A 27,859-nucleotide genomic window follows, 5' to 3' on the forward strand; every position below is an offset into this window, starting at 1 on the left:
GCAGAACTATGGGGACCATTTACTTCAGTGAGTGAGCTGATAGGCTTTAGTGGGTTGGATAGGTAGGAACCCACAAGAGGTCAGCGTCAGACGTGAAATCAGAGTTGCACAGTCCACTTCCTGTTAGTCCATGTGCAGTCGGTGTCAGAGAGCACATGCCACACTCATACAGCGGTGAAGACCTACCTTCCCTCCTCCGGGCTGGTGCTTCATGTTGTCCGTAGAGCCGATCTTGGAGCGGACGTTGCGGACATCGGGAGCTGTGGCGGGGCGAGCTGTGCTCCGGGAAGCGGTGGTCGCTGTGGTTGAAGAGGCGGCCCGCGGGGCGCGGGGCACCGGGGGCTTCTTCTCTGGCCCCGTGCCTGCGGCGGAGGATGGCGTTGCTGGTTTGGCTGCTGTGGTTCGTGTGCGGGAGGCAGTGGTGGTGGTGGTGGAGGCAGTGCTGCGGGTGGTGGTGGTCTTAGGCTTGCTTGAGTCAGCTAAAGGGAGAAAATAATTATACAGAGCTTTATAGATCTCTCTGCCAAACTGGAGTTATGATCGCAGCTTTTTCAAACCAGACTTAGAAAAAAAAAAGAGGGTAAAACAGCAAAATAAAATATGGTGGGCATGCATATCCAAGGCAGGAGCCCCCGGACGACACAAACCACTCCACCACGTTAGGTAGCGATTCACGGACGCTATACCAGTCTGAGGTGGTGAAGAGAGAGCTGAGAGTGAAAGCAAAGCTCCCACTTTACCTGTCGATCTACGGCCCTACCCTCACCTACGGTCACCAGCTGTGGGTAGTGACCAGAAGGATGAGATCGCAGGTACTCTCCCTTACAGATGGGTGAGAGGGTGAGAAGTTCAACCATCTGGGAGGGCTCAACTGGAAAGGAGCCAGTTGAGGTGGTTCGAGCATCTGACCCTGAATTTCTGAGCAGCAGTGTATAAATACTGCTACAAGCCGACTTCCTGTCTTTATTGTAAGCTAGGATAATCACCTCTGGCTTTATATTTAATGCACAGCTCTTAATGTAAAGCTCGGTTATTTCCAATGATGTTAAACTCTCTGTTAAGCATCTTAAAGACGCGTTTTCAGGAAGACTAAGAGTTCCGACATTATTGCTCCGCGTCTTCTCAAAGACGCATGAGGGCTAATAACGAACACACAACGCTGCCCGTTATCAACCTTAGCATAAAAACCTAAAATTAACTTTACAGAAAAATATACAGCGGTGCAAAAACCCCGTCTGCATCCTTTTCTCTGGTACAGTCACCACACGTATCTTTTAAAGGGGAGATATTCAAACACCATTGATTTCCAGTGCTGTAATCCTCTCTGAGTAAAGACACTTTAGCTCCAGCATCCTAAGCCAGCCTGCACTGATGCAGTGCAACATTTGCACCAATTCAAATCTGTCAGTTCACACACTTTGGGCTGGACTGTATGCCAACTCTTCTTTCAGAGCGCTGAGGCATCCTGGACCACGTGTCCTGCTGTCAGTCCTCCCCGAGAGCCTGTCGGATATCTCCGGCTCCCGTTGAGACATATTTAACGGAGGAAATCCTCCCCCTCGCCTTCATGTTTCTAAAGAGTAATTTGACTTTCTGCATGAACCCTGGCAGCTTAGACGAGCTGAGGCTGCATCAGCAAAGAGCTGCAAACTCCTGTCAACAGCAAGGGGACAGTAATCCACAGGCTGCTGCGGTGAAGGTTTTTAACTCTCCAGAGCCTTTCAGCAGTAAAGCCTCCCTCTGCATAAGCCTGCCCAGCATTGTCACGGTCGGACACAATGAGTGCGTTCTGGTGCCGCAGTCCTGCTGACAGCTCTCCTGGTGCCAAAACAAACTACTCTGTCAACAGCAGGAGAAAAGCCACAAACGCACAGAAGAGGCAGACTGAGGCGAAGTGAGGAGAGGATTACAGAGAAGAAGAAACAGGAGAGAAACATATGCAAAGAGACGGCACAGATGGGAGGGGGCACTGCGGAGTACCACGGGATCCTTTCCCTCATCACATCAATACCAACTGCAATACAACTGTCTGTATCTACACTGGACTGTGCAGCACTCTAACTAAAGTATTGTCCCATCTTGAGAACAGAACATGCACCACAGTGTCGACCCCCGAGCGGACGAGCTGTACACAGTGGCTTCAGTACACCTGTTCAACAGCTTGTTAATGCAGATAACTAACTGAAAGCACTTAGCCAAGCAGGTATGGTCAAGATGACCAGCTGAAGTTTAAACTGAGGATCTGAATGTGGAGAAAAATGATCGACTGTGACCTTGAACCTGGCTGTCGGTGCCAGATGGGTTGGCCTTTATAGAGACCGGTCTGAAAAATGCAGAAGACCACACCTCATGTCAGCAACGAACACAAAACAGGCTACAGTTCACACGAGCTCACAAACAGACTGTACAACAACCTGGTGTGATGAGCCTGAGAAGGGTCAGGATTAAACTACAGGTGTACACAGCATCAAAGGTCGGATCCATACGTATCAGCGGTTCACAGCTGAAGCACATTCTGCTCTTAGCGTTAGCTTTCTGAGCTGGATGTGGAGCAGGAGATCTGTATGATGCTGTCATCTAAAAAAGGACAAAGCCCTCTGAGGAGCGTTTCCAGCTGAACCTTGTTGAATCTGTGCCATAAAGAGTTAAAGCAGTGCTGTAACCCAAACAGAACCCGAGCCCGTACTCGCTGCACTCAGCTGATTAGTGGGCGTGTTTTACTCGTCTGTGCCACGTGTCAGAAGACTCAGTAGCTCTAGGGTGGCACAGGCAGACTCTCACTGCACCCATACTGTATATATAAGTGTGGCCACGGATAGTTCTGCTCAACCCCATCACACCTGAGTCCTCATGCTTTATTTTCTCCAACAGTTCTAACTGCATGCACTTCATTGTGACTCCGTCTTAGTCTATTTTTTACCTTCTTTTGTTTGTTGCACTAATGTAAGGTGACCTTGAGGGTCTTTAAATGTGCCTATAAATAAACTGTATTATTATTATTAAATGTATTATCTGCAAGTCTTAGAATGACCGAGCCACAAACATGTGCTTACACATGTACTAACAAAGGAAAATAAAGAGACTACACACAGGCGTCTGAGCCAGCCCGAGAGAATATAACTAATACTCTGAGCGAGGCCTAATGAAACTGCTCTGCTCGTACTAACGACAAAGTCAAAGTCTAATAAGGTCGGACACTGTAGTGGTTTCTACCTGTCGAAGTCCTCGGGGCGCTGGGTTTCTTCTCCTCTCCTGGTTTGCTGTCTGTCTTAGAGGCTAAAAAGAAAATGTTTAAACCTTTGTCAGTCTTGTAATTTATCAACACAATAAATAAACCGAGTGTAAAGAAAGCCACACACATACCCAGAGGCTTTCTGGCTGCAGCAGTGGTAGTGGTGCGAGCAGATCCTGCCGTGCGCACTGGTGCAGTGGTTTTACTGGCTGCTGTGGCAGCAGACGTGTTTCTGCTGGCTGAACCTGTTTGATTTGAGGCAGCAGTGCTGGACTTTGTCACTAGGGGGCGCTTCTCTGTTGTTGTCTGAAAAGAAAGAGAAAAATAAATCTGGGCGAGGTAATATGTCATCCAGGAAGAGAGAGAAGAAACGAATGAATATGGGCAAGCATCTGCGGAGGGATATCAAATCAACAAAACAGGCAGCAGCAAATTAGGTCACAAAGCATCTTCAGTGTGCCTGGATGTTGTGATCAGTCCAGCAAATGTTCGCTGGCCTCACTGAGATATTCAGGTCAAAGATTTTGCCCCAATTGGCGGAAGATATGGACCCAAAGCCCTCAACGATGGTTACACATTTCACTCAGCAGCGTGTTTGCCTCTTGTAACCCTCAGAGCAGGCTAACCTTCACATTCAGCCGAGCCGTCCTGCAACATGAGTCACCCTGCACCCCTGCAGCTCCATCAGGGCTGTTAATATGTTGTTGGTGCAACAGTGTTTACCTTTAAGGAGCTCAGCAGAAGAGGCTGACAGAAGGTTGACTGCTCTTTTTGGGGAACAAGGCATTAAAGTGGACAAGCCAATTAATAAATGGAACTTTTTATTCTATTTTATTGCCAACTCACAACAACATTTGACCCGAGGTGCTTTATATTGTAAGGTAAAGACCCTACAATAATACAAAAGGCCAACAATCATATGAGCCCCTATGAACAAGCACTTGGTGACAGTGGGAAGGAAAAACTCCCTTTTAACAGGAAGAACCCTCCAGCAGTCCCAGGCTCAGGGAGGGGTGGGGCCATTAGCCATGAAAGGTTAGTGTCACAGCTTCGTCCTGACATAATATCAGTTCCATATACAGACAAACTAATTCTTATAACTGCATGTTTGCAGCTCCTGCGGTGGATAAAAACCAATATCTGCATAGTTATTATAAAAACCACTCGTGTGTTTGTCTGAATTCAACACATTTTCATATAACACACACGGCTACAGTAACACACTCCTGTTCATTCAAACGAGAGGCACAGCTAAATGTTTCAGCGTGTTTAACCCTCTTGGCTTTTTCCTGCATTTCCAGCTCACAAACTTTACATGCATTTACATTTTCACCGTCTCTGTGAGCCTGTGCACGCAAACAGACCAGATGGCAAAGATTCATGACCACGGGGGAAACAGACGGTTGTTAGAAACTCCGCTGATCCTAACTTTAGTTAGAAAAAGCCGAAGAAGTAAGAAATCTGTTGTCCTGATCGATGTGGATGAGGTTTAATGAAATCACTTCAAAACATAAGAAGGACTCATTGTGATGACGTCAATCGTGCAGCTCTGTGTAACTGAGCAGGCTGCTGCCGCTGACCGCTTCCTGTTAGCTAAAACTTACCTTGGGTTTAAGCTCACGTGTCGTGCTGGTGGAGGATGATGTGAGGCGGCTGGCAGAAGTGGTGGAGGGTCGTTTAGACCCTGCAGCTGTTGTGGAAGGTGCTTTAGCTGTGGTTGTTTTTTTGTCTGTAGTGTGGGGGGTGGAGGTGGCGACAGAGGATACGGGACGCTTAGTCAGGCCTGGAGCAGGACCAGCAGCACCTGCAGTGCTCGGGCGCATTTTGGCAGCTGCGCTTGGTTTGGTTGCCCCGGCAGCAGGCTGCGATGCAGGACCGACACGCAGGAGATGGATGGATGATGGATGGAGGGTAAAACCAAGGAAACCAAGGAAAATGGATAAAATTAACAAAAATGGGTGGTAACAGGAGCAGGGTCAAGCAGCACAAGCAGCAATTACATCACAAAGTCACAAAAAGTGAGAACAAAAAACAGAAAACAAAAACAACTAACACTTAGCATTTACTCTGTCGCTTCAAGGCAGTAAACAAACACAACCAGGACAGACGCTTAGGCAGCATGCACGCTCGGTTTTTAAAATGCGCTCATGCCATCCTGTCCGCTCCCACGCTGCACGTCTCAGATGCTTTCAGCCATCATGTCCGTATTCAGCCTGATATTTATTAGCAGTTTGGATGATTTATGATGTAAGATGCAAACTGCCGTGAAATCGTACACTGCTATCATTTCGACTTGTTACCGCATTACTGTAGCCAACATTTGGGTATTACATTTGAAATTCCACCCTGAGTGGGGCGTTACCCTCGCTGTGATACTAAAACAGTGTTTTATCAGAATGATCCTAAGCATACGTCAAAGCAACATTTCACTCTTACACCTTCCACTGATCCCTACCTTGGTCTTCCTGTCTGCCAGCTCTTTGCTTGGTGTTGAAATGCTTCCATTGGCTGAGGGTTTGGTAGGTTTCTTCGCCTTGTCTCCGTCTGCCTTTGCAGCCTTGTCCTTCTTCTCGTCTTTCTTCTCAACCGTCTTTTTGTCTTCCTGGGTTTTGTCCGGCTTCTCTTCCTTCTGTGTTGTTTTTTCCACCGGCTTCTCAGACGGCTTCACCGCCTCACCGTCTTTCTCCGTCTTCTTGGCCTCGCCTGCGTCAGCCTTTTCTGTCTTGGCGTCTTCCAGCTCCGCTGTCGCCTTTGTCTCCGTGTCGGCCTTCTTCTCTGTCTGGTCACAGCTGGTCTCGAGCTTGACGGATGTCGGCTGTTGCTCTGGGGTCTTTTCCACTTTGTTGATGTGCTGCTCTTTGCCGTCCTTCATTTCTGTGATCTCGGGCTTCTCTGTGGTCTTGTTCTCTGCTTTGTCCTCCACTTTGGACACTTTGGACTTGTCATTTTGTGCGATTTTGCCCACATTCTGTGCTTTCTCGACGTCAGCCTCCAGCTTTTCTGTAGCCTCCACTTTTTCTTCTTTCTCTGTCTTCTCTGCTTTATTTATCTCTGATTTGTCTGACAATTCTTCTGCTTTCACTTCATCCTCTTTCTCGGGCTTTTGTTGCACAGGCGGCACTTTCTCTGTTTCCATCTCTTTTTCAGGCTCCCTTTGTTTTTCATCCACCTTTTCTATCAGATTTTCTGCCTCCTTTTGATTTCTATCCACCTTCTCTTCCCGTTTCTCTGCCTCCTTCATTTTGTCTTTTTCTCCCTCTTCCTCCACCTTAACCGGACTCTCACTGCTCGTGAACTCAACCTTTACACTCTTCTGCTCGACTTTATCCACAGGGTCAAACAGGTCCACCTTCTTCACACTCTCCTCCTTCTTCTCCTCCTTCTTCTCCACCTTCTTCTCCTCCTTCTTCTCTGTCATTTCTGATTTTACTGAAAAGAAAAATAACAAAATGTTTTTTTAAATAAAATGAGAGTCAATAATAGCAGAGTTCATTCAGACAGTTACGCAGTCCCACAAGAACAAGCTCCGGCTCAGGACAGAAACCAGGAATTCACCACAGACTTCAGGCTCATGTAAATCTGTCCACAGCGCATAAAGAGAACCAACAAACATCTCTGCTGTTGGTTCAAAGCTGCAGCTTCTCACTGAATCCTCCGGCCACACCAACACAGAGATCACAGTAAATACTGTAGAACAAAAGAAATCTGTTTTTAACTTTCGTGCTGGTTTACTTTTACTGGACAAACTGGACGAAAGCACAAAAATATGTGATTTGATTCCACGACACAAGCTCTGAGGGAAGTGAGCCTCTTACACAAGTTAAAATAAAAACTGAACTCCAGCTTTTAAGTTCACTGGTGAGGAAGTTACTGTGCTTATGAACAAAACATGAAAAGAGAAGCAAACATGCATCTGAAAACCGACTTCACTGAGCAGTAAAAACAAACTCATTCACAGGTTTAGATTTTTGAAGCACTCTGTAGTTGGTTTTTCAGTCTCTCTGTATTTCTCCGTCTTGAGCTTCCCTGTCTGTTTATGTGTGTTTCACGGGTTATAGTAACTTCCTGTTTTATTTTGACAGTAACCTTTAATTGTGCATTCTGTTTCACTTCCTGTCTTTGCTCTTTTCCTGCCCTTGTGATTGTCTCGTCTGTTACTCTGCTCTGTGCTCTCCAACTATCATTGTGTCAGCTTATCCAACCTGTCCTGCGTTTCCCTCCTATCAGCTTCCAGTGGATTCACCTTTAAAGGGAATTTTCATTGGGAAGTGACTTTTTCAAAAAGCTAATATATGTAGAATTTCCAGTTTTACACCTTCCCACCTGTTGTGCCAGTCCTTCACAGTCCACCACCAGCAAATGAACATTTTGAAAAGGTTCATAAACGGAAGCTGTTTGGTTTTTGTTTTAAAGACAGATCTCTTTGGTTTGGTTAAAAAACTAAATCTTAGGTCTGTTTGTTTGATATGTTATTTTTGTTTAAGCGTTCGACAGACAAAATTAACCCCAGCCAAAATTTAAAGGCAACAGGAAAACTTATGAACTGAAAACTTTCAAACTGAACTTGTGAACGTGGAGCAGACTGCAGATCTGGAGATGTTGCTTTCCCTCACGCTCACTCGCTACAATGAAACATGTGCATCATTTGTCCTCCAGTGATGATGACCCAACAGTGGGGTGAACCGAGTCCCATCAGAGCCGCTCACTCTGTGTCCCAGCTAAGGAGCTGGATCCCTTCATGTCCACATTTATGAAATGAACATGACATAACTGATTCAGTCCTGCCCTCCAACCTCCTGTGGAGGACAGAAGCGATGCTGTGCAGACGTCACGATCCATTAAAGAATATTGCATATTATATCAGTGCCCTGTACTCACAAAATGACTGTTTAATTATTATTTTATATGCTCACAATCAGTGTTAACACCAGAAAGGAATGAAGCTTGATATAAAATGTGTTTTCTCATGTAAATGCATTAATCCTTTAACAGGCCACAGTCATCCATGAGCAGCATAAAGAGCAGCCGTCATGCTGAAGCCATTGTGACTGAATTTCAGCCACAGATGGTTGTCAGATGGAGCGCGCTTGTGTTTTATAGGCAATTCATGAAGAAATGTCACATCATTTAGGCTAATGGGGAGATAATGAGTCATCTTGATTATTCAGGAGCCATAAGTAGCTCATTTGTCAGCATGTAGAGACCTGAGTGTGGTGGGACTAGACCTGATCTGTGTCTATCTCTGACAGGACAGGAGCTGGCACAGAGTAAGGTCACCAGTGGGATTTTATGGGACAGCCAAGCGGCAGACGGTTGGCCTACAGAGATGATGGGCTTACAGGGGGAGGAGCTTGTTTCAGACAGGATGAAACGAGGCTGCACTGACACCCAGGAAAGGAAACATAAGGAATATATTAAACTGGGGCTACGTCCACACGTACACGGGTACTTTTGAAAACGGAGATTTTCCGTTTTAAAAAATAATCCCGTCCACACATAAAGGCAGAAATGAAGGAAAACGCTGCTATGAACATGCCAAAGCAGCAGGTGGCGATATATTCCTAACCGTGCAGAAATGTTGGCCAATCAGAAGTCTAGAAGCCTCGGTGGGAAAAAGTAAACAAAGCTGGGGCATAGAAGCAGAACCGAGTCGTATGTGTGGAGGGACAGTAACTGTGTGTATATGTAAGCATTTAAACACTGCAGAGAGTAGAATTAACAGTATTGTAGAAATTCATTTCACCGAAACAATAACGTGGCGCACAGTGTGACGTCAAAAAAGGCGCACATCTTTGACGCTGCGTTTTCTGCGTTTTTCTCGTCCACACGTAAATGCAAAAACGGAGTTTTCAAAAATCTCCACCCTGGCCGGAGTTTTTAAAAATCTCCGTTTTCAGTGACCAAAAACGCTGTTTACGTGTGGACGAAAGGTGCGAACGCATAGAAAAATCTGCGTTTTCAAAAATACCCGGGTACGTGTGGACGTAGCCTGGGAATCATGCAAAGCTAGGCGATGTAATCTAGTGGAGTCCAAGAAAGAGTTTTGGTGCTGGAAAAGCAAAATAGTCTCCTCAAAAAAAGGGAAAACCCCAAAATACGGACTTAAATTAAGGACACATAGTGCACTCAACAAACACAGGCTGTTCAGCTTTGGGGTGAACAGACTGACAGGGAAAGTTCACACGACACGCAACTACTCAGGCCTGGGACTGCACACAGCAGAGCCAGTGAACATAAAGAGGTGATTATACACAACTGAAAGCTGAGCTATGATAACAAGAGAAGAACAAACCAAAGTCTATTTTCTATACAGCAAACAACGAGCAACTCAGGAGATCAACCCGAGCCCCTAATTAGAGCAGAAATGTGATCCGTCTCACAGCTGTGGTGAAAATGGCTTCATTTAATCAGCCAGCAGGAGGTGACTCCCAGCCCACGCTCCCACAGCCCACTGTGTGAGACTCTCCCACAGGAGGCCTCAGTCGATTTCATTTATTTCTGCTGATTGTGCCATAGTTAGTCACTATTTCACTGTTGTCGCCACAGCAGACAGAACACTGCTGGATACAAATGACTGTAGGCACAGACAGAGGTGCTGACAGGGCACAGGAAAGCATGGTTGTAGGATTTCAGTCTACTTCAGTACCCGAAGTGTTCTCGTTCTTTTCTCTGCTCGCGCAGACTGTTGTTGTGATTTAGCTCGATAAAACTGAACTGACCTGAAAAATGAGGAAAAACAAACCAAAACACAAAAAACAACGGTAACGGGGCGGCCATTTTGGCTCCTTTAACTGCTGTTCTTGTTTCGGTTTCACCGATGCGTGCTGTATGGTAGGACGCTGCATTGTGTATCAGGCCCTGCTCCTGCAGTAGAACAGTGAGTTTTTCCTACGTTGCACGGCCCCGACTTGCAACAACCTGCTTTATTAGCAGGTTGTTGCAAGTGTATGAACCACGGCTCAGGACAACAGAACAATGAGCATCTGGGTGCAATGAGCCAATTTATCTGAAGGTTTCATTAACATAATGATAACACTTACAGCTCATTAAGAGCCGTTAAGCTTAGACTCTCCTGAAAGGAACTGACTCGACTCAAACCTTTTTCCTCTGGCCTTATTAATATGATAAAATATGCCCACTCCAGTCTCTTAAAACGAGTCAGTGTCTGAATTTCAAAGAGAAGAGTAAAAACAGAAACGTCTGACACGTGGAAAGCAATAACTGGGATTTCTCTGCATTTTTATGCACAAATTGCCTTACTGGGAAAATTTCCACCGGGCTCTTTGGACTTTGGATACTGACCTAACATGCACGGTTCATGAAGGTTCATGAAGGTTTCTTACCTTCAGATGTTAAAGATAAGACGCTTTCGATTTTACACTCTGTAATCAATCTTTAGCCAATGAATCGCTCAAGATGAAATTGTGTTAATAACCGAGGCTTCAGCCATTAATAAACGATTCAGGATTAATGTGTAAAGCCGTCCTTTTGCTCCTCAAGTGGATTATGTAAATCAGCTCTTTCAGATGCCACCTCATTAAAACTCCCCGCTCCACCTCACTACTCAGCACAAGCTCAGTGGCTGAGAGATCGTCAACAATGGTTTTAGTGTTGTGTTCGGCCTTTTGGTAGAAAACACGCTGTGGAGTTGTAGCAGCACAGAAAACAGACTTTGTGATTTACTGTCCTCTGTGTTACTCTGCAACATTTGGGCCTCACAAGAGTCCAGGCTAACACCACTTAATCAATGAACACTGTGTGCACTTGGCTTTAACTCCTTTACAGGCTTGCGGCATAACCGCTGCGTGTTACGTTAGCGTAGGTTAACTGTTGGCATAAATGAGGTTGCTCTCACATCCTGTCACTTGCAGTCAAGGACCTGTTTGAAATCATTTCTTATGGCATACAAAAGTTTGCTTGTATATGCAAATATGACACGGAAGAGGAACAACTGCAGTTCCTCTAACCACCACCTGTGAAAGTGGAGTCAATGCTAATGCTAATAAAGAATTTAGCACTCCATCCTCTGGTCTAAATATCGTTACTACTGCCTCATTTAACAATAAATAAATAAATAAATGCTGGTGGCCACCTGTGCTACCCCCAGCCTCCTGGCCCATATGGAAAAGAAACAGAAAAAGCTTGTGAAAGACTTGCATCAGCTTTAGCTTGCTTCATATAGTGAATCATAGAAGGCTTATCCAAAACATACAAGTTTCATTTATATCATTTTTCTAGGGATCTTATATCTGTTTTCACTCTTGTGTGCTTTTCATATAAGTTTCACGCAAGACAGATACAAACTTTATAAGATTTTTATATATATATTTTCCATATGGGGGTATTAATTTGAAAATCTTAGATTACTTCCTTCTTCAGTTATTGCATCGAGGTCTGGGTCACTGACATTAAAAGCAGGGGTAAAATAACCAAACTAAACAAAAAGCACATGGTAGCAACAACACTACGGTCACGACGGTATTACTAAATGTGAAAACGGGTTTCTTTGTTGTTGTTTCTTTTTTATCCTGGTAAAAGAAAAAAATTATACTAAATGTGGATACAATGTTTGTGTTTTGACTGAGTTGCGACAGCTTTCTCCAGATTGGATGCCCCTTACAAAAGAACATTTGAACAGGAAGTAGGAGGGGCTTCTGTACTCTCACTGACATCATTCAGAGCTTTTAGCTCACTGCCAGCTGACATCATTATGTAACAACCACCCCAACCGGTGGCAGCAGATGGCCCCGCCCCTCCCTGAGCCTGGTTCTGCTGGAGGTTTCTTCCTGTTAAAAGGGAGTTTTTCCTTCCCACTGTCGCCAAAGTGCTTGTTGGGTTTTTCTCTGTATGTATTATTGTAGGGTCTACCTCACAATATAAAGCACCTTGAGGCGTTGCTGTGATTTGGTGCTGTATAAATAAAATTGAATTGTAATGTTCAATTCAACCGTATATATAAATGTGGCCATGTTTGCGCCTCCAGCACTTAGCACCACTAATTGGTTCAAGTTAAAATCGTAGTTATGTATTTTGAACTGCATGATTGATTTTCCGAACTGAGATGCTGTAAGACTGAGCTCAGTTTCTTTGGACACTAAGCTTCTGAGGTTGTCCAAAAGCAGCAACAATAACAACTACTAATAAAAATGACATAATAAAAGCTGCACTATCTGATCTCTGGGGGAGGGGTGTGAGTCTGTGTTATCAAAGACGTGCTTTTCCTGTAAATGCTTTCAGCGCCATGCTTTTAACATGATCGGGTCGAGTTGCACTGGAGACTCCATGGAAGCATTTGCTCGATGCTTGGGGCCATATTTCTGCCACAAGCGGATCAAAAAACAAATCTTTCTTCTTTTTAAATTCCTTCCCATCTTCATATTCTATACATCTTCCCCATACTCACATCCCAGACCTTACTGTCTAAATCCTTCACTTCCTGCTCTTCGTCAGGGCTGTACTCACTCGTTTGTATCACTGTCACCATGCATTTTGCCTTGTTGCCTGTTCCCTTTCCCAACCCCCTTTCATCTTTTTCTGTATGAAATCTGCTCATCGTCACCCCGATGACCCCTCCAGAGAGATGGAGCTATGACCAAGCTGCAGCTCAATGCAGATTTGTGGTTAATACAATAGAGATTCATGCACTTCCCTGAAATACAGTATCACAAAAAACAAAAAGAATCTTTGAAAGTAAAGCGATTTTTCTAAGTTTAGATATCTCCATGACCTTGGTAAACCAAAACAAACAGATGCATACAACACACAACCTGTAGCTAAATGACTCTGGACTTCAGGGGGTGCAGAGAAATAAACATTACTGGCCTACATTGGCCTGGCTGGAAGCCTCTGTCACTCTCTGGGCCAGCAGCAGCAGAGAGCAGAAGAAGCCACAGAGAGAAAAAGCAGACAAAGCAAAGGAGAGACTTGTTAAACGCCCCACCCTGATGGTCCAAGTTTCAAAGTTTGTGACCCCGTTTTGGTGACGGTCATCTTTGGATATGACGGTGACCCGCTTTCAGCCATCTTGGCTGTGCCGGCCCTCACCGGGAATCTAATGAGCATTCAAAGTAACAGGAACAGAGGAGAAAGCGCTAGAACGAGATGGAGAGCGTGATGGAAGCACAGAGAACGAGAGGAAATGAGTCTGGACAAAGACAGAACAACCATCAGTTTTAACAAGCTGTGCTATATCCCGACCCCGAATCCCAGTGTCAGCCGGAGGGAACGATGCTACACAACCTCTCCCTGCAAGCTCATTGTGCTGCATTAGCACGAGCACATCCACTTACACGTACAGGTAGCCAGACGGGGGAAATTCAAAGCTCCATACCTGTTGTTTCAAGCACGGACACACTCATTTGTTTTCTTTACTCACTCCACGCACAACAATTGTAGCTAAAATACACACTGTGTGCTAGACCAACACAACCAGACAGATGCTACCATCGTGGAATTTTAATGAGCCCATGTGGGGTGCGAGGGGTAGCTGCTCCCACTGCTGTCGACTTTTCTCAGCTTTTCGTTCTCTTTTGTTGCTCCCCATCTCTTTCCCGTCTGGCACTCTCCCTATTCGTCTGGCTCGGCAGCTTCCCCCGGAGCCATTCACGAGCTCAGATCCTTCTACTACAGTAACATTCAAGGAAGCCATGCTGTCTGATTCACGGCAGTCTGACAGAAGACAACTTAATCAAGATGTCAACCTGCTAATTTTCTTGCTTGTTTTCTACTCTCCATTTCAGCTGCTGCATTCTCCAGCCATGCATACTTTACCTCTTTGAAAATGACAACAATGAACAGATAGCCATAAACACCTACATAGCTATATATTAGACGTTTACATCCATGACACTGTATTAACATAGCACCAGTTTAACAGAACTAAGTTTCCTCATTTGACAGATCTGCCACTGGTCTTTTAAAACTGGTATTAAAAGACAAGACTGGTGTCCACCTACCATCCACTGTCATGAAGGGGTTAGTGCTGGAGTTCAGGCAGAGGCTGCTATAGACACCAGTGTCAAGGTCATCATCGTCATCAATGTCCTGTGCCTTTGTTGATATGTTTCCAACTCTAAAGGTTAAATCTGCACCAGTGTTCAGTTCAGCATCCTCTTTACTCCCATCAAACTCTACAGTCTTGTTAGAATTAGCAGCTTTCTCATCACTGTGTGAGCTTAGAGCTTCAGCAGATCCAGCGTTCAAGCTGCTGAACCCCTTGGGACTGAGAGGCACTGGAAGCACAATGCCCCCTGCCTCTTTCTCCATCCCAAAACCCTCCACTGGGGCTTCTAATGGAGAGAGTGGGAAGCCAGCGCTGCCATCCCTCAAAGGAGGAAATGGGGAGAGGCAGAGGCGGGGTTCGGGTGGGGATTGCCGTAGGTCGATATGTGTGGCACCAGCTGCTGAGAGCGTGGGGGGAGGGGGCTGATCTTCGGCAACAGTTAGCGAGCGTTTCATGGAGTGCGGTGAGCGACGAAGACCGCTTAAAGGTGACGCCACCTGGTCCAGCCCTGCCTCGTCGCCACAGGGGTATTTATCAGGGAGCTGTAGACTGGTGGGTACCGACAGGTGGGAACATTCAGACATTGCTCGCCTCATGGCCTTCCTCTGCTGCTCAGCTCGCCCAATAAAACAGGGCGCCAACTCCTCCTCCTCCTCTTCTTCCATCTCCTCCTCACTGTTGTCCACTGAGGAGCCCTTTGACAGCTGTTGAGCTCCCGAGGCTACACCGGCTCCAGCCACATTCTCATCCGCCCTCTCCAAGTGGTTGTCACTGACTACTCCTATGACGCAGTAGTTGGGGGCCACCTGGGGCATGGCAACTTTTGTGCTTGATTCGGCAAAACATGAGCTGTTCCAGTGTTCGGATGGAGAGTCTCCATCTACTGGAGAAGCCTCTGTCAATGAGGCTCCTACTGAGTGGGGAGGCACTGCACTAGTAGGCGATGGCAGCTCCATACACCTGGCTGGAGATCCAGGAACTGGTGGTAGAGGGACCCTGCCACCAGATCCCATGGCAGAGGGCATTCTTCCTGGGGAGGCTGGGGAGGGGGATGGCGAGGAGGAAAGAGGGCTGTCCGGGCTGTCCCCTGCACTGCCCAGGGAAGCATTGCCCATCGAAGTGCTTCCCGACATGCCCCCAACTCTGACCGGCACCTTCAGCTCTGCGTCCATGCCACCTCTGTCTGGACGCTCAAAGAAGCAAAGCTTGTCTTCATCTGTGAGTCCGTCTGAAGCCATAGGTCTGTCGCCTACCACCAAGCCCCTCGGGGTACCCGTGTCCTTGGCTGTGGGGTGCTGCCAATCCCAGCTCTGAGCTGGCACGCTGGGCGACAGGGACGGCACCTTGCACAGCTCACTGTACTCTGAGAAAGGAGAGCCAGGCTGCTGATCAGAGAGAGAAGACATGCTGTCTCTCTATTCTCTCCCCTTTCTTTGTTTCCAAGCCTGCAGCTGTCTCAGGTGTCTAAGAGGTAATCTCTACCACTCCGCCTGTCTCGCTCTCTTTCCTTTGTTGTCTTGTGCTGTTGCCGTTTTGCGCTCTGCAACTCCAGGTGTGTGTCTGTGTGTCTCCACACTGAAGTCAAACACACACTGAGGCTGAACTGGATGTGCCGCTCTCTCCCCTGCTCCCTCTCTCTCTCTCTGGTTCTCTCACTCATTATTGGAGCTGTCATGTGACCCAGTTGTGGAAGTCAATTGGCTATAGCCAGCTCCCGGAACCCGCCCACTGTGGTGGAGTGAGTAAGCCCCCTCCCATCTACTTTTCTTTTTCACTCTTTTCCCCCTCTAGACCCCTCTCTGTTATTCTGTCTCTTGGCAAAAAGTACAACGTGTACACACACACACACACCCGTTCTTCTTAGTGAGGACCCTCATTGACATAATGGTTTCCCTAGCCCCTTACCATAGCCCTTAAAAATGAATGTCTAACCCTAACCTAATTGTAACCCTGACACTAAAACCACATTTTGAGCCATCAAACTAGTGAGGACCGTGTTGTGTCCTCACACGTGACTGCTGGTTCTCACAAGTATAGTAGAAGGCAGGTTTCGGTCCTCACAAAGATAGCTAGACAGGAACACACACACACTTCTCTAGAGCACTGCTATTAATGAGTGTCCATCTGTATGACCTGTTCAAATCCCCTCACGTCTCTCAGCAGACAGCATCCATGTAAAGTTTGGGGTCTATTTTCAGTCCCTGCGGCTGAGCTGTGAAACCCTCCTGGTAACAAACAAGCACACGGTTCTTGAAGAGTTGCAGGGGGATAAAATTAGAAAGTTGTAAGATAGTGACAACAGAAGAGCTAAAGGAACAAAAACGTGTGAGAATGTGTGCGGGAAGCTATCCAAGCATGTGTGTGCGTGAAATAAGCGCAAGCATATCGCAACTCTGAGCTCAGTGTGAAAGAAGAGGAGATGGGAAATGAGTCAGGATGGAGAGGCGAGCCTGTGGTACAGAGGCCTTCACGGCTGTCACAGTGTATCTGCTCCCACACTTCTATCCCTCACACACACACACACACACACACACACACACACACACACACACGTGCGTGCGCGTCACATGTCATTAAGCATGTAGATTTTCAACCCTCTAAAAAGATGATTTTACACACACTTACAGAAAAAGTGCATTCTTCCGTGTAAGCTTTGTGTCACAGCAGATGTAGGAGTCATTAAAGACAGACATGCCATGCAAATACAGTTACACACTTTCAGGCTAACGCGCACAAACAGTCGAGCCTGTAAGCGTTGGCTTCTTGCACGCAAACACTTTCAGCTCCATTTCGCTTCATCATCGTCATCGCACAAAAACTGCAATTTCCACTAAACGTGGCACAGTGTTACTGGAGCTGTTGGGGCTGAACAAATGGACAGGATTCATCACATTTATCGTTTTATTTTACAGTACAGTGACAACTTCACAGCAAAATGTCAAGAACATCCAAAATAGCACAAATCTGTCCTCAGCTACAGAAGAATCCGGCCTGTGCTGGATAAATAGATCCCTCTGAAACATGTCCCACAGCTTCATGGATCAAAACAAGACGGCAGGTGACAAAGACGGTGCTCCCTTCAGCGTTTTTGTCTCTAGGCCTTTTTTGGTAGCACGCCTTTATTTAGTATCGCCTGACAAAACAATGAAGTTTATCGTGCGTAAACAGATAATCTGAGGTAAAGGTCACAATGTGGTGCAAAAGTAACGGTGGACTGGAGGGAGAGTGTGATGGTTTTAGTTTGATATGTGTGTGTCCAGTGCCAGTCAAAACAGCCGGCGGTTACACTCATTCCCGCGGCTGCCGGTTTGGACTGAGGGCTGAGTGTCAGCAGGAAACCATGATTTATAACAAGCAGACAGGCACACGGGGACAGAGCGAGGTGGCAGGGCTGAAGATGAGGAGTATGCAGACAGACAAGAGCAGGAAAAGGGAATCAGAATTGGAAAAGTGAAGGAAAACAACACAGAGGAAAAGGAAATGTGGAAAGGATACTGAGCACAGCGCTCAGATAGAGCAGAAAAGAGCTATTTAAGAACCAATGCATTTACCATCGACCAGCCAAGAAGAAGCACCTCTGCCTCAGTTTGTGACCAGCTGCCTGTTAGCTTAATGGATGGTACAACAATGCAGTCCTCCCGGTGTTTCTGGGAGGGCAGTGCATCTAAAACAACGTGACTTTAACGATCAGCTACTCAGCGTCATCTCTGAATGTTCCGCTTCAAGTGGGTCTCACAACAATAGAGAGGATCAAGTGAAATGATGGAGCTGCAATGGTTTACTAAACAAAAGCACAACTGCAAATAGTTCCATAGCCAGAGGAAGCGCCGCTTCATAAAACAGTAAATGAATGAGAGCTTTGTTTCCACTCACTGGAAAAAGGATTCGTGCCAAGCTGGCATGTGGAACAGAGAGGTATGCAGACCTTCCTCCTTCAATGAAAAACTAAACCTTACCAGCACAAAAGCAGAGGAAACACAGAGGAAAAACCAGAGTTCAGAGGAGTGTGGGCAGCGTTGAGCTACACCTTCCTCGTTAGTTAGCAGTTTTAGTTCAAATACATCGTTTATGACGCATGATTTTTATTCGTTTCATCGCCAAATGCATAAATATGCTTGAATACTGCAATGACTGACGTATCCTTTCATTGCTTAGGAGGTTACATCATGCATGAGTCTACCCAGGGCGAGAACTCAATTCATTGTGACTTCTGGTCACTTCAGGGGATCGGTCAATAATAAAGAGATACCAGAATGCCTTCCAACTGCAGCCCCTCTCCTGCCCTGTTTGTCTAGCGTATGTCTGACGCATTATGTGGTTAATGGGATCACAAGCGATCCGAGTTTGCCTCCTTCCTTCGGTCTACCCGTCAATTAACTAAAATGGCTCCTCCATTAAAAAGCAGCCTGCCGCCAAACCGAGAAAGCACGTCTCCACCAGAATGCCAACGACCTCCGTCGCGTTACGGGAACGTCAGACACAGCCTGCCTCTGTTTCTGCATCGCAAAATGTCACCACAGTCGGCGCCTCTGTCGCCTTTTCCACATCGCACCTGGAAAATAAGACAGACAGGCAGGTAGACGTGCTTGGCAGGTAGGCAGACTTGCTCGAGGCTGACGGACCGTCACTGCCTCTGTGCATCACATGTGTCATGTTTGCTTTGGGCACAATTCTTCTCTCTCTGCCTGCTTGCCTCTTGAAGTACAAAACTGATGCCAGAGTCCCATGGGGACAACGACACACACACACCAACAAACTGATGACCTCACCCTGTCTGACTGGTTGGCTGACAAAGATACGCAGACACACTCACTATACAGTGTTATATAATCCCACTGGGTGACAGAGAGGCTGTGCCTAATAACCCGTGCAGGCCACTAGGATGGCATACAGACAGGACAAAAGCTGTGGCCAGGAAAACAGCTCAGTGGCATGTTTGAATGGCTTTAGTGACGCAGACTGAAAGTGACAGAAAACAGCTTTGATTGATCAATAAAACACCAATTCAAGATTTTCTGCATATACGTGCAAACATCCCAATGTGCCTTACAGTCCTCTTGCTGTGACTATGGTACCAGTATTGGATCTGCACCACAAATCTGTCAACACTGGACAACAGCCTCAGAGCGGTGCTAGCTAGAAGCTTAGCTGATGAGGCCTTAAGCAGGTTAAAAGGTCAAACTTCTCACATTTTTAGTTGAAAACATAAGAAAAGTTGGATGATCCAAACATTCTAGTTTAATAAATTTACCAGCAGCAAGCCAGACGGCATGTGGGCGTTGTTTCATTGCAAAAATAAAAATGACCAACAGAAAACAGGATCAATTCAGTTTCGTAACAAAGCTTTGCACCTGAAGACGCAGCAGTAAGTTATACATGCAGGTAGGGCTGTGCGATACGACCAAAATCTCATATCCCGATATAAGACATCTATCGTCCTGATAACGATATAAATCACAAACATTTTCTGTAAATTCTGTGAATTTCGACTTGCGTGAAGTGTTTCCAGCTGGGCGTCCTTTACCCGGAGTCGAGTGTTTTAGCCGATGCATGAAACGATACATTTTTAGACATAAGTTGTAACGTACGCTGTTTTCTTTGTGAGTATTTATTACACGGCGTGCTGCGGGGAAAAGCCTGTTCTAACCTGTTCTAAGGTTTATTTTTTAGCACCTGGCGGCTCTTTTTTACTTCTCATCCGTAAATAATCTGCATCTTTCACGTGATTCAGTTTATTTTGAAAAGTCTCAACAGGATCTTGAGCTTTATTGTGAAAGGTTTATGTGGAACAAGCGGACAGGCGGTGGTTTTACCGTCGTTGTTGCTAACGACAACGCATAAAAACAAGCGCTTGTCCGTCCGTAGTGTGGTTGTATTAAATATAAGAGAAAGAGAGAACTTTAATAAATTAATGTAGCCACTACAGTGACCATCAGAACCATGAACAAATATTCCCGTAAACAGTTTATTTTGCGACACCACGAAACAAACGACAGCGTAAAATGAAACGATAGACGTTTTTATATCGTCAGCTGATATATATCGTTATATCGAACAGCCCTGCATGCAGGAGGTATGATTCAGGATATTGTTTCTGTCATTCGGCACTTGTGTTCTGCTTCCTTGCACAACTCTTACGTTTGTCCCCTCAGGCCATATAGAGGACTAGAAGCCTGGTGGCAACCTAAAATCATATATCTACTCCAGCAGGTGTTTAGACATCAGACGTTGGAAGTTCTCCGTGTTGTAGCAGTATCTGATGATTACAGACATTAACACAGGCTGGTCTGCTGTGGATGTACCAGGAAATTAAAAGCTGGATAAAAAGTGACGAAACTTTTCTGTAGAAATAGGTTTCGAAGCAACAGAAACCCCACAGAGAGAAAGGTGGTACAAAGTATCACTGAATATATCTGTTTTTCACGTTTAACACCTGTCCAGTCACATATGAGGTACGTTTTCCCTCCTAATGCCGACACGTCAGCTGGAAGCTCTTCTTGTTATTTTAATGCAACGTCTCCCCTTTAGTGTCATTGGCTGAACCATGGAGTTACTCTTTAAGGAGTGATTACAAAAAAGACACATTAGCAGGTAGCATGGTGGATGATAGATACACTGTATTGCCTGTTCCAATCACGCCCATGGCCACAGGTATAAAACCAAGCACCTACATATGCAGACTGCTTCTACCAACATTTGTGAATGAATGGGCGGCTCTCAGTGAATTCAAGCCTGGTACCTTTATAGGATACCAGGTGTGCAACAAGTCCAGTCATGAAATTTCCTCACTAGGAAATATTCCACAGTCAAGTGTTAGTTGCATTATAACAGAGTGGAAGTGACTGGGAACAACAGCCACTCTGCCACGAAGCAGTAGGCCAGATAAAAATCCCAGACTGGGGTCAGCAGATGCTGAGGTGCACAGTGCTCCCCCACCGGTCGCAACAGATGGCCCCGCCCCTCCCTGAGACCGGTTTTTCCCTCCCACTGTCACCAAAGGTCTTGCTCATAGGGGGTCATGTGATTGTTGGGGTTGCCTCTGTATTTATTATTGTAGGCTCTACCTTACAATATAAAGCACCTTGAGGTGACTTGCTGTGATTTGGCGCTGTGTAAATAACATTGAACTGAAAGGTCGCCGACATCGCCTCGTCCAACATCGCCTCGTCCAACATCGCCTCGTCCAACATCGCCTCGTCCAACATCGCCTCGTCCAACATCGCCTCGTCCAACATCGGTGTCTGATCTCACAAATGGTCAAAAATGTTTGGTTGGATGGGAATGGACCGTCACTCAAGTTAATTTGCATTTGAAGCAGATGAGCTAACACTTTTGACAATATAGTTTACTTCCAAGCAAAAAGCCTTGTTTTTTTACATATGGATTTTTATGCAAGTTAGTCATGAGCTGTTGTGTGAAATTAGCAGGATTCAAGTCACCTGAATATGCCAGGAATTTTCTGTAAGCTAATTCCCCTCTGACAGACTGCAATACAAAGATGGAATGATGATGACAGACAATGAGGAAGAGGAGAATAATCTCAGCAGGGCGTCGGTGAAGACGGTGATGATGCAAGGAGACAGTCTTTAGTCCAGTTTATTTATAGCTCAATCGCATTTCCTTCCCAGCCCATCACAACAGCCAGACTCTCACTAAACATCTATTGTTTCCTCGGTAGCCCTTCTTCACATTAGTCACCAAAGCAACTGACTCTTGTTTCTATAGCAACTGGCTTCTTCATCAGCCTGCTGGCTCCAGCCAAGCGGGGGGTTGGGGCAGAAATGGTTTGTGGGAGTGTTTGGTAGTGATGGTGGTGAGCCAGGGGCTGATGGAGGGAGGATGACGGCAGTGAAAGACAGTGCGTCTGCACGAGGAGGGGGACGTTATTAATATTCTGGAAACCACGGGGAAGGAACTCCACTCCACTAATCTTCTGTGCCTGTTGCTGCAGGTTAAACAGATCAGTCAGTGTCTTGGTATTAATCACAGGCATCAGGCAAAATCCGACTGCTCTGAAAACATGGGTATATGTCCTTTGTTTCGCTGTTTAAGGGGATTATAGTCGTTTCTTCTTCTTCTCAGAACTGTGACCGACAGTGTGAAGACTTATTTGTGACACTGGGTAAAATCTGAATCGAGCCACCCCTCATTCCTTTAAATCTCACATCCAAAGGAGCCAAACCCTTTTGTAATTTTTAAAGTGTAATAGTCCTCCAGACTCTTTGAAGCTCTTTCAAAGTGTTTATTTGGACATTTGATGAATTTTCACTCATTTTAGTTCAGTGCTTTTACCTGATCAGTTTCAGAGCAATTGGTTCCAGTTTGTTCCAATTTAATCAGCTGACTCTAAAGTAGTACAAACGAGATCTATTAGCCAAAAAGATAACATATCAGGATGTGTGCAGGCCTAAAAAAACTACAGCAGATTAAAAGTATCAACAAAATCCATGGATGCATCCATCTACTGTTCACTGAAGTCAGAAATGGTCTGGAGTGGCTGTCAGGAAGCCATTCTTAAAGACAGGGAAGAGAAAGAAAAGGCTGAGATGTGCCAAATTATACAAGAGCTGCACTGAAAATCTGAAAGGTGGAGCTGCTAGCCTACCTGAAAATGCCACAGATGCCACTCTAATCAAGGATCTCTGGTGTGGGACGCTCACTCGTCCTATGCCAAAGCCAGAAAAGACCAAAGCTGTTTTGGTGGAAACAGGGTGTAAATGATCCCCGACAGACCCGCCCACACGTACGTGCTTTGCTGCATACTTCTTTTATTATTACCCTGTTGATTTTACACACAGTCGGCTGCAGCTTTGCAGCTCACAGCCACACACTCCAACGACAACAACAATTCGGGAGCTGGCTCATTCTTTACGCTGGCGAGGCGTGATTACGGATGCCGCTCAGGTGCGTCCGCCTCCCCTGCAGCGGCACTGCAGACCACGCCCTGCAGACCACGCCCCGCCACACTATGTTGGTTTTAATGCGCTGACTGATCACTGTAAGTACACATCATCTCCTGAACTGTCCATAATAAGTAATAATACTTGTGCACAGCTGGATTAGTATGAGCTACAGGACAGTGCTGTATGAAGTTTGTTCAATGCCTAAATGAGGTGTTTTTGTTTTTGAACTTATCACTTTGGCTCCATGAAACCAATAAGGACTGTGACATAGACGTCCATGAAAAATCAATTCTGTCTCAAATGAAAGATAATACCGGTAGTGTACAAGCTCAATCCTAATCATTACTCCATGTTTCACTGCTCCCAATAATAAAAATTATACTAAACTATTGGTGGTAAAGATGCTGATATAACAGCAAAGCTTTGATTAATAAAAGCTGTCAAAGGGTTTCTGTATTAAAATTAGCCCATCGTGTTACACCAGGCTGTACGCTTCAGGTAACTGTTCAAAGTTTGTCTCAATACTTAATGATCTAAAAAAGGACAATTTTGAAAATGTCCCTAAACAGCACATAAGAGACAGCGCGTTTCATTCCTATTTATTAAGTACCAACATAACCAGCGGCCCTGCAACTCATGAAGCAGCTCTAAGTGTCTGATCTACAGGGAGTGCAGAATTATTAGGCAAGTTGTATTTTTGAGGAATAATTTTATTATTGAACAACAACCATGTTCTCAATGAACCCAAAAAACTCATTAATATCAAAGCTAAATGTTTTTGGAAGTAGTTTTTAGTTTGTTTTTAGTTTTAGCTATTTTAGGGGGATATCTGTGTGTGCAGGTGACTATTACTGTGCATAATTATTAGGCAACTTAACAAAAAACAAATATATACCCATTTCAATTATTTATTTTTACCAGTGACACCAATATAACATCTCCACATTCACAAATATACATTTCTGACATTCAAAAACAAAACAAAAACAAATCAGCGACCAATATAGCCACCTTTCTTTGCAAGGACACTCAAAAGCCTGCCATCCATGGATTCTGTCAGTGTTTTGATCTGTTCACCATCAACATTGCGTGCAGCAGCAACCACAGCCTCCCAGACACTGTTCAGAGAGGTGTACTGTTTTCTAGGGCTGCTCAATTAATCGAATTTTAATCACGATTACGATCTGGGCTTTCAACGATCATTAAAAATGACTGAGCCGATTATTAGCCCCTCCCTCATTTATCCGCGACACCTTAAAGGCCGGTCCGTGAAAATATTGTCGGGCATAAACCGGTCCGTGGGGCAAAAAAGGTTGGAGACCGCTGATTAAGAGGACCCGAGGGAAGCTCGGAAAGCTAAGCAGAAGTTATTTGGAGAGTGACTGCCGTTGGTTGAAAAGAGAGTTTAAAAAAAAAAACTTCAGTGGTGTTGCACACTATTTTATATTATTTTTTAAAGTCATTGTTAACCCTTTAAAGCCGGTCAGAGCAGCACGCTCCGTGTTGTGTAACTATTTTTAAATCCCTGTAGAACCTGAACCGTGTAAGCTAGCGCAATAATTTGTTTTGCATATGAAACCGGAGGAGTTGTACTTACAACTTATGCCATCAGCTTGTCCTCGGTCACGGTTTCCTTCCACATATAGCTTTGCAAAAATTGCATAAAAAGCGCTTGCAGGAACAAAAACATAATATTCCAGAAACACGCTTTGTGATCCGATCAGCTGTTCGTAACACTTCCCACAGTGAAATGATGCACCTGCTGTTTTCTTTGCAAATTTGCATCATAGGATTGTTTTTTGTTTTTCCTGCAATATATAAAAATTGCTGTATCTCCAAAATAAAACTATGAAGACACTCAAAATAAATTTCCTGTGGTGGGAAACTATTTTTTGCAACTTTATTGTATTTAAAGTTTTGAGGGATAAGCCTCTTAAATTTCTCCAAGTAGAAATATATGTAAACAAAACAAAAGCGATTTTCAATTTTTTTTGTAGTTTATTGCACTTTTTTGCAATTTATGTAATTACTATGGACTTAATGCATACATATTATTAAAATATGGGCTATAACAGTTGTATTGATGTATAGCAACTTGAAATGCTCCCACAAATGGCACTACAGCATGTAAAAAAATAATATAAGCTCTGGTGGACTTGGTTCTATAGTAGGTCTTAAAGGGTTAAATAAATATCGTCAAATAATCGAGATCTCAATTTCAGTGAAAATAATCGTGATTATCATTTTTGCCATAATCGAGCAGCCCTACTGTTTTCCCTCCTTGTAAATCTCACATTTGATGATGGACCACAGGTTCTCAATGGGGTTCAGATCAGGTGAACAAGGAGGCCATGTCATTAGTTTTTCTTCTTTTATACCCTTTCTTGCAGCCACGCTGTGGAGTACTTGGACGCGTGAGATGGAGCATTGTCCTGCATGAAAATCATGTTTTTCTTGAAGGATGCAGACTTCTTCCTGTACCACTGCTTGAAGAAGGTGTCTTCCAGAAACTGGCAGTAGGACTGGGAGTTGAGCTTGACTCCATCCTCAACCCGAAAAGGCCCCACAAGCTCATCTTTGATGATACCAGCCCAAACCAGTACTCCACCTCCACCTTGCTGGCGTCTGAGTCGGACTGGAGCTCTCTGCCCTTTACCAATCCAGCCACGGGCCCATCCATCTGGCCCATCAAGACTCACTCTCATTTCATCAGTCCATAAAACCTTAGAAAAACCAGTCTTGAGATATTTCTTGGCCCAGTCTTGACGTTTCAGCTTGTGTGTCTTGTTCAGTGGTGGTCGTCTTTCAGCCTTTCTTACCTTGGCCATGTCTCTGAGTATTGCACACCTTGTGCTTTTGGGCACTCCAGTGATGTTGCAGCTCTGAAATATGGCCAAACTGGTGGCAAGTGGCATCTTGGCAGCTGCACGCTTGACTTTTCTCAGTTCATGGGCAGTTATTTTGCGCCTTGGTTTTTCCACACGCTTCTTGCGACCCTGTTGACTATTTTGAATGAAACGCTTGATTGTTCGATGATCACGCTTCAGAAGCTTTGCAATTTTGAGACTGCTGCGTCCCTCTGCAAGATATCTCACTATTTTTGACTTTTCTGAGCCTGTCAAGTCCTTCTTTTGACCCATTTTGCCAAAGGAAAGGACGTTGCCTAATAATTATGCACACCTGATATAGGGTGTTGATGTCATTAGACCACACCCCTTCTCATTACAGAGATGCACATCACCTAATATGCTTAATTGGTAGTAGGCTTTCAAGCCTATACAGCTTGGAGTAAGACAACATGCATGAAGAGGATGATGTGGACAAAATACTCATTTGCCTAATAATTCTGCACTCCCTGTAAAGTTGTCATTCATAATGCAGAATCTGAATCCGACGCCCTCGGCTGTTTCAGCCACATCCAGTAACTCCCTTTGGCTTTCTCAGATATGTATATTCATATACGCTTTAAACACACAAGACGTCCTAAGACATCTACAGCACACCCAAAGGCAGTTTCCTGCTCCTCCTGCCTACACGGACCCAGAGGCGATGCAGCTCTTCAGCCTAGATGGACAGCGGTGCAGATTTTAACCAAACTCAATGCAGATCCACGACGCTGAGAGACTGAACACATCCACAGAACACACAGTGACAGGAAAATGTCACATTCCAATTTGTTATTATTAATAAGGAGTGCCACGTCTGTCACGTTATCCTCGATTTACTCATGAAGCCAGTTTTCAAAATCTGCTGAAAACCGATGAATCTCTCCGGCATTCGTGGCATTTAAATGATGTGAGGCTGTAGCAAATGTACGGACAGAATGTGGATTTCTAGAAAGCTGGAGGTTGGATCAAAACCCAAGTTTGAGTATCTTTACCACCAACATCCTATCAGTGCTGTTTTTGGTTTTTTATACACTTCAGAAATTACAGATAATTCTTAATGAATGACGAGGACGTCCAACAGTGAATTAACTCCTTACTACATCACTGCTGGAGTTTGTTGGTCATTAATAAACATCCTCTCTTTGATAAACGTGCCTAAAGATATTATCTGCTGGATGTTACGAGCTTTTATTCATATACACCACATATCAAAGTTTTTAGCACGGGGATATTTATCCTTTAAATCAAGTGGAACGAGCATTCTGTGGAAATGTGTGGAAACTGTGCCCAGAGTCACAACACCAGTAAAACAATGTTTTTCTGTCATCCACACAGGAAAAACAGTCAATTTAATAAAAAGCGAGCTGCTATTTACCAAACTACCAAAGTGTAATTTATTTAAAACGCTGTCATACTTGGAAAAACTATGGCTACAGCAAAGGTTTGATTTTCACAGATACATGTAATCTGCTTTAAAGGGCACTGGATTCCTAGATAGCATGATATCATAAGAAGTTACAGGCCTGGGAACTGTGGCACATTTGGAAGCTATGATACAAATTAAATAGAAAGAAAACTGACTGGATGTGGATTTGCTCGATTTGCTAGCCTGCTGTTTCTGTTGTTTGGTGTCATTAGTCAAAACCAGCCTGACTTTAACCTCAGCCCTCCAGTCTGGATTAGTTTGTGTCAGAGTCAGACACTAATCAGGCAGTCGCAAGTGAAAAAGGCAACAGCTACTTTAGCATCACGCTCTTTCAGGCTGTAGGAAGATTATCCTCGTACCTTTGACTGTCACAGGTAACTGTCAGAGCTGAAAGACTTCAACATCTCA

At 44.9% G+C, this 27,859-nt stretch overlaps 1 protein-coding gene across 12 annotated transcripts in view; it reads right to left on the bottom strand.

Moving 5' to 3' along the window:
- LOC146566625 (uncharacterized) overlaps positions 1–27,859 on the bottom strand; it is a 120,184-nt gene that overhangs the window by 12,000 nt on the left and 80,325 nt on the right. For 10 of the 12 annotated variants that reach the window (XM_085286163.1, XM_085286164.1, XM_085286167.1 and 7 more), the window contains 5 exons: positions 5,688–6,661; positions 4,837–5,094; positions 3,364–3,538; positions 3,214–3,276; positions 187–479 (listed from right to left, as the gene is read on the bottom strand). In XM_085286163.1, coding sequence (XP_085142289.1) covers positions 187–479; positions 3,214–3,276; positions 3,364–3,538; positions 4,837–5,094; positions 5,688–6,661 — 1,763 coding nt within the window. Of the gene's footprint in view, positions 1–186; positions 480–3,213; positions 3,277–3,363; positions 3,539–4,836; positions 5,095–5,687; positions 6,662–14,187; positions 15,896–27,859 lie in introns of those variants that run through there. The other 2 variants (XM_085286173.1, XM_085286172.1) reach the window with 2 other exon arrangements.

The sequence above is a fragment of the Mchenga conophoros genome, linkage group LG9 (assembly GCF_057382185.1).
Source record: "Mchenga conophoros isolate Kocher_MC1m ecotype Shallow Benthic linkage group LG9, M_conophoros_male_GT1.1, whole genome shotgun sequence".
NCBI lineage: Eukaryota > Metazoa > Chordata > Actinopteri > Cichliformes > Cichlidae > Mchenga > Mchenga conophoros.